This window comes from Xenopus laevis, chromosome 1L (assembly GCF_017654675.1).
Source record: "Xenopus laevis strain J_2021 chromosome 1L, Xenopus_laevis_v10.1, whole genome shotgun sequence".
In the NCBI taxonomy this organism is placed as follows: Eukaryota; Metazoa; Chordata; class Amphibia; order Anura; family Pipidae; genus Xenopus; species Xenopus laevis.
In genome coordinates this window covers 41,406,371-41,421,249 of record NC_054371.1, presented here as the reverse complement: position 1 = coordinate 41,421,249, position 14,879 = coordinate 41,406,371, and the positions used below count along the sequence as shown (strand labels likewise).

The 14,879-nt window shown below is 41.8% G+C and overlaps 1 protein-coding gene across 7 annotated transcripts in view; it reads right to left on the bottom strand.

The window, feature by feature from the left end:
- The window catches only part of fip1l1.L (factor interacting with PAPOLA and CPSF1 L homeolog), a 60,348-nt gene that overhangs the window by 4,630 nt on the left and 40,839 nt on the right, over positions 1 to 14,879 (bottom strand). For all 7 annotated transcript variants that reach the window (XM_018229856.2, XM_018229846.2, XM_018229864.2 and 4 more), the window contains one exon: positions 3,972 to 4,191. In XM_018229856.2, the coding sequence (XP_018085345.1) occupies positions 3,972 to 4,191 (220 nt within the window). The remainder of the gene's footprint in view (positions 1 to 3,971; positions 4,192 to 14,879) is intronic.

Genomic DNA, 14,879 nt, shown 5'->3' with positions numbered 1-14,879 from the left:
TTCATACCTTAAGTCTACTAGAAAATCATGTAAACATTAAATACACCCAATAGGCTGGTTCTGCTTCCAATAAGGATTAATTATATCTTAGTTTGGATCAAGTACAAGGCGCTGTTTTATTATTACAGAGAAAAAGGAAATCATTTTTAAGAATGTGGGTTATTTGGATAAAATGGAGTCTATGGAAGATGGCCTTTCGGTAATTTGGAGCTTTCTGGATAATGGATCTCATACCTGTATATATTTATAAACTGCCTCTAAAGCTTCACTAGAAATACAACAAGTAGTTTTACAGGGAAACACAATGCTTCCTATACAGATTCTCACACTTGCAGACTAAGTGAATATCATCTATAGATGTTTTTGTGCCACTTTCTTTTCCTCTAGCCGGCCCTTTAAACACAGCGAACAAATAAGTGGTGGTACAAAGGGAAACCGACTCATTGAGTTAAAGGAGAAAGAAAGCTACAGAGGCAGTTTATTTCCAACAGATTAGCTACAATAGTGCAAGCTATAACACTATATTTATTCTGCAGAATGCTTTACCATACCTCAGTAAACAGCTCTAGAAGTTCTCTCTGTTTGTTTAGGATAGCAGCTGCCATAACTTGGTGTGACATCACTTCCTGCCTGAGCCTCTCCCTGCTCACTTATAGCTTTGGGCTCAGATTACAGCAGGGGGGAGGAGGGAAGAGGGAAAGGGAGGGGGAGAGAGAAGCAAACTGAGCATGCTCATGCCCTGCCCTGGAGGTTGATGCTGAAAGAAGGAAGTCTGATACAGAAGCCCATGTATACACAATAGAAGGAAAGAAATGTGGTGTTTCTTTTGACAGAGGACTCAGAGCAGCATTACTTTGAGGGTTTACTGGTGTATTTCTATAGACCTTTCTGATAAAGCTTACTTAATTTTAGCCGTTCCTTCTCCTTTAAACATAGAAACCTGTCTGAATTCAAGCTGCAAATATCAATTTACTTTGGCTGGAGAGAGGTTGCTTTAAAATGATCCTTGGCACCAGCTACGTTTCAGAAGAAAATGGTACCCAAATCATGTGTTCTCATTAAATGGTGTTTTGGAAAAGAGCAGCCCCGTCTGAAAATAAATCCACCGAAGTGGAAAATGTATGGAAGAGTCTCCTAACTAGCAGCATAAAGCCAGAGAGTGAGTAATCCTAAAGTGCGGCTCCTCCTGCCCATAACCCCAGGACTGTGTTTAATCACTAGTCAGAAAAAGGAATATGGCAAAGACAGGGGCTCATTTAAAGAGAAAAGAAATAAGGGGCGGGAGTTGTGTTCCCCTTAAATGCCTCTATGTTTTTATAGCTGGCAATTGCACAAAGGATTGGCCAACTGTTAAGCCACAGAGAAGCCTCCAGTGTATCGCCCCCTTACTTAACCCATTCACAGCAACGCAAAACCCTATAGGGAGAGTGCGGCACGAATGGGTTAAGCGCCATCTTGCCTGTTTCTTTGGCTTGCATTCAGGCGGTCTGTTGAACAGATGTGGAAATGCTTTTCTCAACTCCAAAACACTGGCCGTATAATTTGCAACATGAAGCACACGCCATTTACAGAACCAGAACACAACGACTTCAGAGAAGAGAACAAAAATATACCGGTTACTGGTATCTAATCTGCACGTCGATGCTCTGCATTTATCCCCCGCCACAAACTATAGGAGACAAACAGTTTCCTCACAAAAGAGCCAGCAAACATACATTGTGGTAGCATAAAGGCAAGAGTGACTCCTAGCGTCTCATATTCCATACGCAGTCAGGTTAATGACTACCATATGAACACCTTCCAACTGCTGGAGATGGGGAGATGGATATATATATATACATATATATATATATATATATATATACATATATATATATATATATATATATATATATATATATATATATATATATATATATATATATATATATATATATATATATATATATATACACACACAATCACTAGAGACTGGAAAAAAAGAGACTGAAAAAAACAAAAGGGAAATTCTGCTTGGCATCGCTGGATATTAGAGGGGTGGCTAATTCTAAGCAAGTTTTCAATTGGTCTTCATTTTTTTTAATGTTTTTTGCATTATTTTCTTTTTTCTTCAGACTCGTTCCAGCTTTCAGATGGGGGTCACTGACCCCCATCTAAAAACAAATGCTCCGTAAGACTACACATGTATTGTTATTGCTACTTTTTATTACTCGTCTTTCTATAGCCTTTACTATTCATATTCATGTCTCTTATTCAAATCAGTGCATGGTTACAAGGGTGATTTGTTATTATAGCAACCAGAGTGCTGAAATTGCAAACTGCAGAGCTGCTGAATAAAAAGCTAAATAACTCAATAACCACAAATAATAAAAAATTAAAACCAATTACACATTGACTCAGACTATCTCCACGTCATACTAAAAGTTAATTTAAACCATGGCTTACATGAAGTGCCAACAGATATTACCTTGTATGTACCATGTTGTTATATGTTTCCCCCTTTCCTGGAAAATTAAATAAATAAAAACTTTAAAATAAAAAAAGTTAATTTAAGTGTGAACAACCCCTTTAAAGGAATTGTTCAGTATAAAAATAAAAACTGGGTAAATAGACAGGCTGTGCAAAATAAAAAATGTTTCTAATATAGTTAACTAACTCAGAGTTATAGAGCTGAAAAGCAGGAAGTAGTGTTCTGGCTATTATGTTACACATCTAGTCACTCCAGCCTTTATACGTTACATTTTTGGCTAACTAACTATATTAGAAACATTTTTTATTTTGCACAGCCTATCTATTTACCCAGTTTTTATTTTTACACTGAGCTGTTCCTTTAAGACTAACACCACATGGAGCACTGACGATGGACATGCACTAAGGAATAAAGTCCACACGCTTATCCATGACGGCTCACCATTTTAGGAAAAGCTTTAACCCAAAGCAGAATACGGCCATCATACAAGTGAGCTGCAAACACAAAGCAGACATTGCCGTGACATCAAGGACTTCAGCAAAGTATTACTCAATAATCCCCATTGTCAAAACTATGGAGGCTTGATGTTGCTGGATGGCTGTACAGGCCAGTAAGGTTACCTACCAGTAAATGAGTACATATGCACTCAGGGAAAAGCTTTGCAAATGATTCGGTTAATGAGACAACATAAGACATTTACCTTAAAAAATACCACACCATCTGAACTGTGTGTATCGCAAGTACGATGTTTCATATGAAAAAGCAAAAGTTATGAGCCTGTTGAAGCTGCAACTATGCATCCATTTTAGCTGAACACAACACCAGTGAGAGAAGGCAAAGGCTGCTATCAGGATCATCAGGGATCAGGATGCTACAGAAGGGTGAGGGGGGTGATAAGGCATGGCCAGATAATAATCTAGACTTAAAGGAACAGTAACACCAAAAAATTAAAGCATTTTTAAGTAAATCATATACAACGTACTGTTGTTATGCATTCTGTTTTGCTTTAGAAAGACGACAATAGTTTATATAAATAGGCTTCGGTGTAGCCATGGGGTAGCCATTCAAGCTACAAAAGGAGAAAGGGCACTGGCTACTTAGCAGTAACAGGTAAACTCTGCAATAAAATACAATGGAATTCTACAGAGGGCATCTGTTATCTGCTATGTAACCTGTGCTTTCAATGACTGTCTCCATGACTACACAGCAGCTTGTTTATATCAACTATAGTCGCTTCTTAAGCTAATACACCAGTTGTACCAGTGCATTATAATTTTACTTTAAAACAATTACATTTTTTGGTGTTATTGTTCATTAAAACAAGGCTGAAGCAGCAAGATAACACAGCAGAACCTTCATAGAAGACAGACACACTGGGATGGGGTCTGACAATCTAATATAATGTTTTCCCCTATCTTGCAACACTGACTTGGCAAGAAGACTGCTGGTATCAATTGTGTTTCCTGAAGTCAGTGCAAATGTGCCATTCAGAACTATTCACCTATTATATGCGCCTGCGCTTGGACTGTGATCTCGCTCTCGTTCTCTGTCCCGTTCCCTCTCACGGACTCGCTCGCGATCTCGATCTCTGTCCCGTTCTCGATCTCGTTCCCTGTCACGGTCTCTGTCCTTCTCTCTCCTGGGATAGTAGTCCCACGGTTTGGAGGTATCTACCAGACTGGACCATGGACCAGCAGAACCAGGCATGTGAGGAAAAGACACTGCAGAACGACAAAACAGAACACATGGAAAGTCAGGTAACATATCTTTTACTGCAGCTGCATACCTCTCTAGGATTTGCATTATTAAAATCACAGGTTTATTCCACCTTGGCATGTAACTGCATTGATTTTGGCACCAAATGAATGCCCCTACACAGTGGGCTGCACAAGAATACACCACCCTAAATAGAAACTTTTCCTACATATACAGTAAATAGCACCCTGTAGAAACAATGCACAGACTCCAGGACTTGTATTCAGTTTAACTAATGACTAAATGACCGGAGAAACCAATTTTTTTTGGGGGGGGGCTATAATTTAATTGTAGTAGGAGTATATTTATGGTGCACATCCACACTGCAGATGCAAATCAGACAAGACAGCTGATCAAGCCTTTGCACTAGCAGGGAAGAGGAAAACCAAGTTTTCCAAATAACCATATAACTATTTTCTGGAATTTTGTTTTCCTTTTGCAAACCTGAGGCCTCTGTATCCCCTGCCCTAAAACCAATAACCATAGTCAGCCATACATACCCCAACATTTAAAGGAGAACAAAACACTAAAAATGAATATGGGTAAAACTGCTATAGTTTATATACTAAACTTTTTGCACCAGCCTAACGTTTCAGCTTCTCAATAGCAGCAATGATCCAGGACTTCAAACTTGTCACAGGGGGTCACCATCTTGGAAAGTGTCTGTGACACTCACATGCTCAGTGGGCTCTGAGCAGCTGTTGAGAAGCTAAGCTTAGGGGTCGTCACAAATTATCAAGCAGAAAATGAGGTTGACCTTTAATAGACGCTGATGCTACAAGGCTGATTATTATATTCTGATGTTAATTGCACTAGTTTCTGTGCTGCCATGTAGTAATTATCTGTATTAATTACTAATCAGCCTTATACTGTGACATTTATATTCTATGTGTACTGTATATTGTGAGTGGGTCCCTAAGCTCAGTAAGTGACAGCAGCACAGAGCATGTGCCGTGAATCAGCAGAAAAGAAGATGAGGAGTTACTGGGGCATCTTTGGAGACACAGATCTTTACTGCTAAATGAGGGTGGTTGCCTTGGGCTGGTACAGAAGCCCAAACCATAATGCACAACATTTCTAGCTACTTCTGTAGTTAGGCTTTAGTTCTTCTTTAACCAATTGCTGTCGGGGTTGGAATATTGGCTTATTAACTTTGTGTTTGACTGGAACTATTGCCAGCCCTTCTGCGTGTAGCTAGTTTTACTGCGGAGGTAGCAACACTCACACTGGGTGGATAGAAGATGTCGACTATATTGAAGCGCTCACGTTCATTACAATGCAGATTGCTTGAAACTATTGAGTGTGGGGACAGAAGATTACCTACAGTTAATTTGCACAGAACATACCCATCAAAATACAGTAAATGCAAAGTTATTTTAGGAAATCCATCATATGTGCGGAGGCTCATTTAAATGTTGCCAGTCAATGAAGAATAAATAACCAATGTATACTGAATTCCTCATCAGGCATTTGTAGGCTCAGACTACTCAGTGCCAAGTGGAAATTACAGAATGCCAATCTGGAAGCTACAATTGTGTTGTATCGCCTTGGTTGCCTTCATTTGTGGCAACAATCATTTTTTAACAGAAAACAGGATTTTGTTGATGGAGGGTGAAGGTTGACGGAATCCTTATTTCTCGGCTAAAGCAAAATCAAATTAGGGATCAAATCTTTTATTTTTGGATTTGGCAGAATACTGATTCCTCCAAAAAAGTTCAAGACCAATACAAAAAATCCTAGCTAGCGTATTAGAATTTAAAAAACAAAACAAAATTGCACTAATCGTGAATTGACACATTCAATTTTAAAGTTGAGTGACTATAATTGTTGATATTGGGTTTGTTATAACAATTATGAAATCAGGAATAGAAACGCCAATGCAGGAACTGTGCTGCTACATTATTTATTTATGTGTTAAATAAATAATGTAGCAGAACAGTTCCTGCATTGGCGTATATATTCCCGATTTCATAATTGTTATAGCAAATTTACTTTATCTGAGGACATAAAGTTTGGGAACTGGATATCGGATTAAGAAAGAAATACCACAACCTGGTCCACCAATTCCTGTCATATTGGGTTTGGTTGAACACATACAAAAATATATAATGTATAAATATATAAGGGGATCGTATACTAATCTCTCTAATGCTTTATTTACCAGTAGGTCATTACAGCTGACACGAGGCCACCCATTCCGATTAGAAGAAAAGAGGTTCCGCCTAAATATTCGGAAGGGTTTTTTTTTTACAGTGAGAGCTGTGAAGATGTGGAATTCTCTCCCTGAATCAGTTGTACAGGCTGATACATTAGATAGCTTTAAGAAGGGGTTGGATGACTTTTTAGCAAGTGAGAGAAAACAGGGTTATAGAAGATAGCTCATAGTACAAGTTGATCCACGGACTAGTCAGATTGCCATTTTGGAGTCAGGAAGGAATTCCCCCCCCCCTCTGAGGCAAATTGGAGAGGCTTCAGATGGGTTTTCTGCCTTCCTCTGGATCAACTAGCAGTTAGGCAGATTAAAAAAAAAACAAAAAACAAAAAGGTTGAACTTGATGGACGTGTGTCTTTTTTCAACCTTACTTACTATGTTACTGTTACTATGTTACAATTCGGCTGTATCTAAAGCCATATTTGGATAGGCGTGATTTTTTTTTTTGGGGGGGGGGGAAGATGGAACAATCTTTTTTCTTTAATTCTGCACTTGCACGTTAGTATGAAAATTACAAAAAAGTTTTTTTGCAGACTTTTTGCAAATGAAAAATGCTGATTTCCGTGAAGAAGAGGGAATGCAGAAAAACTACGGTAACTAATAGTTTATGGATTTACACCAACAAAATGGCACAAATGATTGAAGTGGTTAAGATCCCCATCAAATCACCAATTAGCCTCCATGTCTATGAGCTTGTATTTCCAGTACTTCCTTTGATTCAATAAACACCAAAAAATAACAGTTGTAAGAGTTTCCAAGGATCAAATAACAGAGCATGTTTTTTTGGAAGTAAAGGAAAATGACAGGTTTATTCCCTAGTGCATATTTTTAATGTGCAGCCATTGCACGGTGCTGTTATATAAATGCTCAGAGTCCCTGATTAAAGCAGCGCTGGGTGCATCTGAAACCTATTTATCCAAGTGAAGTGCAACATAACAGCATCTCTGCAATGACTGGGAAATACATCCAGACTGTGGAAGTATATTAAAAGGAACAATTCACCAGATACTTACAGAGCACATTACACTAACACAATAACAATTTAACATTGTGCTCCTTGCGTATTTTCTAAAACTGTATCTCGCAAGTTATTTTCTTACAGTGCTGGGCTTCAGACGTGTGGGGAGGGCAATATGTCTTCCTAGTTTAGAACATTGCCCATAACTCTTCAGTAATGAAAGTACACTTAGACAAAGAAAATGCCTTTACTGTATTGAACAAAGGGACAAATAAAAAAACAGCACCATTTTCTTGTTTTCTTTGTGAAAAAGAGAGTTATCCAGAAACCTGTTCTCCAGAAAGCTCTGAATTACGGGAAGGTTGTCTCCCGTAGAGCCCATTTAAAGCAAATAATCCATGTGTTTAAAAATGATTTACTTTCTCTCTGTAATAATAAAACAGTACATTGTTCTTGATCTAAACTAATATAAAATTAATCCTTATTGGAAGCAAAACCAACCTATTTGGTTTATTTAATGTTTACATGATTTTCTAGTAGACTGAAGGTATGAAGAAAGATCCATTATACAGAAAACCAGAAGACCTAAGCATTCTGGATAACAGATCCCCTAACTATACCATGCTGAGCTTGTTAATAGTTTCCATTTTTTTTAACCTATGTGCACTACAAAGCAGAAATCTTATTCTAGTTTTGTAGGTCAGTTGGTTTAATACAATGCAAGCCTGACTGATGGTGTAAGAACACACGCATGCGTTCCGTTCGGCGCAGGCGCGGGCGCGGTAATGCGCGCCGGCGCGTGTGCAGGAACGTAGGCGGAAACGCCTGTGACGGACGCGCTGGCGTCAGTTCCGCGACGTCAGCGTGAAGACGCTAGTTTGGCGCCAAAAGGATATGCATTTAAACCAGATCCAGACTGACATGCATTGCCTGGTTATTAGGTTTATCACTGAAACCCTAGCATCTCTGACTTCTTGAATTGCCTGTTGTGACCCTGCCTGAACCTGGACTACGATTTCTGCTGCCTGCCTCGACTCTTCTGCCTGTCTTCTCGTTACGAACCTCGCTGCCTGCCCTGACCTCGGACTTCTTGACTACGGCCTTGTCTTATCCTCTGTACCGCGTTTGATAGTCTCACTGGCTACTCTCCACAACCCTGCTCCCTGTTCCACTCCAGGTGGGTAGTGGTTGTGTGAGGCGCTTGTGAGTTCAAGATCTTCAGCTCCAGCTCCTTCTCCGTCTGGATCACACCGGTAAGCCTGACAGTATAACCAGGCCCAAAAATGGATCCAGCTGAAGGGGCCTCACCGTTTGCTGTCCTAACCCAGCAGCTGTCCTCTCTGACGCAAGCGGTCCGGGAGCTGCAAAGCGGATATGCTCAGCTACAGGAGCATATCAGATCTCATCCGCCAGCGGCTCTCCCTTCCACTTCTGCTGCCACTCCTCCTGCACCAACAGAGGTTCAAGTCATCACGTCGGAGATCTCTGAACCCAAGGTGGCTTTTCCGGAGAAGTTTGCCGGAGACCGGAAGCTATTTCGGAATTTCAGGAGTAACTGCAAGCTGCTGTTCTCCTTAAAGCCTCACACTTATCCTACTGAGCAAACCCGGGTCGGGGTTATTATCTCTTTTCTCACGGGAGAACCACAGACCTGGGCCTTTCGTCTCATGGACCGCCACAGTCCAGTTTTGGCTTCGGTGGATTCCTTTTTTGACGCGATGGCGGTCATTTTCGATGATCCCCACAGAGTCGCCACTGCTGAGGCTGCCTTACGTGCCCTGAAGCAAGGGGTCCGTCCTGCTGAGGATTATACGTTGGAGTTCCGGCAGTGGGCAGATGACACAGAATGGAACCCTGCCGCACTAAAAAATCAATACCGTTTCGGACTGTCTTCTGAGTTGAAGAACGAATTGGCCCGTACTGGCATTCCGGACAGTTTGGAAGACCTCATCCTCCTCGCTATCCAACTTGATCAGAGACTCCGAGAGCGTAGAGAGGAAGAAAAGGCGGAAAAAGCGGGTCTTTCATCTCAGACCTGGATGTTACCATCTGCTCCTCCTCCAGTTCGGATGCCGTCCACCTTTTCTCCAGCCATGCCTCCGCCTGTCTTCAGTACAGCCCCAGAGCCTATGCAGATCGGTGCTATTAAGTCTGCTTTATCTCCGGAGGAACGCATCAGACGCCGCAGACTGAATCTCTGCCTTTACTGTGGTCAAGCAGGCCATCTGCTTCGGGGTTGCCCGATCCGCCCGGCGGGTAAGAAGTTGCTTGAAAAAGACTTTACCCCCTGCCATGTTCCTGTGCCTCTCCTGACAGTCTCTTTGTCTTTACAGTGGGGAGACCAACGGGTAGAACTCCAAGCAATCCTTGACTCTGGGGCCAGCGGATGCTTTCTGGACAATAGAGTAGCACTACGGTTCCAGATTCCGCTCCAAGCCAAGAAGAATCCTGTAGCCCTCCGGGTGGCTGACGGGTCTCTGATTACCTCAGGCCCTGTGGTGCAAGAGACCGTCCTTCTTTTTGTTTTGTTGAATAAAGGGCACGCTGAAATGATGAACTTTGATGTAGTGTCTTCTCCTTTGTTCCCCGTTATTCTGGGATTGCCTTGGTTACAGAAGCGCAACCCATCCATCAATTGGGCTACTGGTGAAGTAAAATTTCTTTCCAATTTCTGCTCTTCTCGTTGTATTTCTTCTTTAAAAAAGGTCTGTTTTTTATCCCCTACTTCGGAAATTCATGAACTTCTTCCTCAAGCTTATTGGGAGTTTTTGGATGTTTTTAATAAGAAAGGGGCTGACAAGTTACCCCCTCATCGCATTTATGATTGTCCTATTAATCTTCTTCCTGGGGCCCAGATTCCGTTTGGTCGAGTTTACCCTTTATCCGAGTCAGAACTTGTGGAACTTCGTTCTTATTTAGATGAAAATTTGGCTAAAGGGTTTATTAGACAATCTTCTTCTCCAGCAGGAGCTGGGATTTTCTTTGTCGAGAAGAAAGACCATTCATTAAGGCCGTGTATAGACTACCGGGATTTGAACAAGATCACAGTTAAGAATCGTTACCCACTTCCTCTCATTCCTGAATTATTTCAACGATTGGCGGAGGCTAAGATCTTTTCTAAATTGGATCTCCGGGGTGCTTACAATTTGGTCCGAATAAGAGAAGGCGATGAGTGGAAGACAGCCTTCCGTACTCGTTACGGGCATTTTGAATACCTGGTCATGCCCTTTGGTCTCTGCAACGCTCCTGCAACTTTTCAACATTTTGTTAATGACGTCTTCAGGGACTTCCTCGATATATTTGTCATCATTTATTTAGATGATATTCTTGTTTTTTCTAATTCTTTGGAAGAACACAGAGTTCATGTGAAGAAGGTTCTGGCTCGTCTACGCACCCATCAGTTATATGCCAAAGTTGAGAAATGTGTGTTCGAACAATCATCTGTAGATTTTTTGGGGTTCTGTATTTCTCCTCAGGGTATTCAGATGGACTCGAGGAAGATTTCTGCAATTCTTAATTGGCCGATTCCATCTTCTAAGAAGGCCATTCAACGTTTTATCGGCTTTGCAAATTTCTATAGAAAATTTATAAAAAAATTTTCTCAAGTCATTCTTCCAATCACTGAACTGACGCGCAATAATCAAAAGTTTGTTTGGTCTACTCAGGCTCAGGAGGCCTTTGAGAAATTGAAAACACTCTTCACTTCAGGTCCAATTCTTCACCATCCTGATGTTTCCCTTCCTTTCATTTTGGAGGTAGATGCTTTGGAACTTGCGGTGGGTGCTGTGTTGTCTCAGAGAACTGGGTTTCAAGAGGATCTTCATCCTGTTGCCTTCTTTTCTCGTAAGCTGGCCAAGAGTGAGTGTAATTACGATGTGGCGGACCGTGAATTACTCGCTATCAAGCTGGCACTTGAAGAATGGAGGTACCTCCTCGAAGGGTCTAAACATCCGATTCTTATTTTTACTGATCACAGGAATCTGGAGTATTTACGTTCAGCTAAACGACTTAGACCCAGACAAGCAAGATGGGCGTTATTTTTTATGAGATTCAATTTTCATCTTACTTACCGACCCGGATCAAAAAATGTCAAAGCAGATGCTTTATCTCGAATGTTTTCTTCTGAAAACGAGGTTTCCTTGGCCCCTGAGACAATTCTAAATTCTAATAACTTTCTTCTGCTTCAACCAACCCTGGTGGATAGAATTAAGGACGCTTCTTTAAACATTTCTGAACCATCGTTACTGCCTAAGGAAGGTCTTCTTTTCCATCAAGGCAAAATTTTTGTCCCAGAATCAATGCGTCTGGAGGTTCTTAAAAATAGTCATGATTCTAAATTGGCAGGTCATCCAGGTATAAAGAAAACTATTGTCTTGGCTAAGAGAGTATTCTGGTGGCCTGGGATGGCTAAGGACTGTTTTAAGTTTGTTGCTTCATGTGAAATATGTTCCAGATCTAAGGACTCTCACTCTAGGCCTATTGGTCTTCTTCAACCTCTGCCAGTGCCTTCCCGTCCATGGGGATCAGTTTCTATGGACTTCATTTCCGATTTACCATTGTCCTCTGATTGTTCCACCATTGTTGTTTTTGTTGATCGGTTAACCAAGATGGCACATTTTAAATCTCTACCAAAACTTCCCTCCGCCTCCGAGACTGCCGATACCTTCATTAAAGAAGTGGTAAGACTCCATGGCCTTCCAGATGAAGTAGTGTCGGATCGGGGACCACAATTTACATCACAGTTCTGGAAATCATTATGCAAAGCACTCAAGATTTCGGTGTCTCTTTCTTCTGCGTTTCATCCTCAGTCCAATGGCCAGACCGAGCGAACTAATCAAACTCTCGAGCAATACCTGAGATGTTATTCTTCTTACCTCCAAGACGATTGGGTCAATCTTCTTCCTTTGGCAGAGTTTGCTTATAATAATTCCCATCACTCATCAATTAATCAGTCCCCTTTTTTCGCAAATTATGGTCTTCATCCAGTAACTTTTCCCTCTGCTATTGTTTCTGATATTTTAGTTCCTGCTGTCAAGGACAGATTAACTTTTCTATCGAATAATTTCCAAAGGCTCCAAGAAAACATGAGGAAGGCGCAACAAAATTTCAAGACTTACGCTGATCGGAGGCGGAGAGGCGACCCAGAGTTCAAGGTGGGTGACCGTGTGTGGTTATCGACTGTTAACCTTAAGCTGTCTTGTCCCAGTAGGAAGTTAGGTCAACGTTTCCTGGGTCCTTTTTCTGTCATCCGCCAAGTCAATCCTGTGGCCTTCCAGCTTAAACTTCCAGCGTCCTGGAAAATACATCCTGTATTTCATGCTGCTCTTTTAAAACCGGTCTCGATGTTCCGATTTCCTGGGCGTTCGGCTCCCCCACCACTTCCTGTGGTGGTTGACGGTCAAGAGGAATTCGAGGTGGAAGAGATCCTGGATTCCAGATTAAGAGGCAAACAGCTCCAGTACCTGGTGAGGTGGAAGGGTTATGGTCCGCAACAAAATTTTAATTCTTGGGAACCGGCATCCAACATCCACGCTCCTGACTTGTTGGACAGATTTCATGGAACCTATCCTGGTAAGCCTGCTGGTTGTCGCGTCCTGAGGCCGCTCCTTGATGGGGGGCAATGTAAGAACACACGCATGCGTTCCGTTCGGCGCAGGCGCGGTAATGCGCGCCGGCGCGTGACGCGGACGCCGGCGACGGTCGCGGACGCGGTGGCGACGGTCGCGGGTGCAGGAACGTAGGCGGAAACGCCTGTGACGGACGCGCTGGCGTCAGTTCCGCGACGTCAGCGTGAGGACGCTAGTTTGGCGCCAAAAGGATATGCATTTAAACCAGATCCAGACTGACATGCATTGCCTGGTTATTAGGTTTATCACTGAAACCCTAGCATCTCTGACTTCTTGAATTGCCTGTTGTGACCCTGCCTGAACCTGGACTACGATTTCTGCTGCCTGCCTCGACTCTTCTGCCTGTCTTCTCGTTACGAACCTCGCTGCCTGCCCTGACCTCGGACTTCTTGACTACGGCCTTGTCTTATCCTCTGTACCGCGTTTGATAGTCTCACTGGCTACTCTCCACAACCCTGCTCCCTGTTCCACTCCAGGTGGGTAGTGGTTGTGTGAGGCGCTTGTGAGTTCAAGATCTTCAGCTCCAGCTCCTTCTCCGTCTGGATCACACCGGTAAGCCTGACAGATGGCTAGTTTGCCTTGTATACAGTACAATTAACTTTGCATATTGCACAGGTACCACATAAAGTAATTCTGCGGAAGACAATGAATAGAGGAATTTCAGAAATCCTAAAATGTGGGAGCTGCTAAAGTTGGTGCAATTAAAGGGGCAACATGCAACTCTTATCAACTAGGCATGATATTGGTACGCCCCATGGCGTGAGGTATTACCGTAACCCATTCTTGTCTTTTAATTACAGTGAGAAAATACCGGGTTAGCAAAATTAATTTGTATAACAAAACATAGATACAGATTGCCAGTTCTCAGTGTAAAATAAATAAAGCTGAGCAGCAATGCAGTTGGGGACAAAGAAGGGAATACCAATGGATCATGGGGACACCGTGCATGGAACGTTCTAGATAAAGACACAGTTTTCTCAATGAATGAAGAGAGAGTTAAAATGAAGAAGTTTAATATGTAGTGTATGTAGCTGCCAAAACTAAAATTCCCTATTCGGGGCAGGCAGCCAGAAACAGCAAGCAGCAGCTGGGCTCACTGGCCCACTAATTTCCTTGACTTGTCATGATGTCAACAAGATGTGTAGCGTCTTTTGGGGATTTGAATGTAATATGCAAGCTAATAGATTTGTTTCAGTGTAAGCATCAGCTTTCATCTCATGGCACTGGAGGTTTTTTTAACCATTTTAGCTGGAGTGCTGCAGCAGCCCTGGGTGTCTCTGCTTTCCTCTTTCCGTGTGGCCTTCACAGTATATAATGGCTGAACACCAAATGAACTCTGCAACTTTTGCTAGTCAGTCTCCAAAAATACACAAGCGAAGCTGGGGCGTGCGCCAGGGAAAATAGCAAAGTTAAGACTAAAAGTGTAGGTACATAGCACACAGATGGAATTCCCCACGGCCTTCCTTCTTCTGCCTCTAAAAACATTCTATGTGACCAAAAAGCAAGCAGTTCTGAAGTGGACTGAGAGCGCTTGAGCTCCTGCCATTGCACAGCTGCCGGGAGAGGAAAGGTGCAGAGAGAAGAGTTTGTACTACTGACAGCCTGGTCACCTCTGTATTTATAAAGGGACACCATTATCCCCTAAAGGACATGTAAACTCTATATTTTTCTACAATGGGAATAATTGGGCGCATCTCTATCCACCATACTGTATGTATGTATATGTGTGTATGTGCGAGTGTGTATATATATTTATATATATATATATATATATATATATGTATATTTATATATATATATGTGTATATATATATATATATATATATATATATATATATATATATATATATATATGTA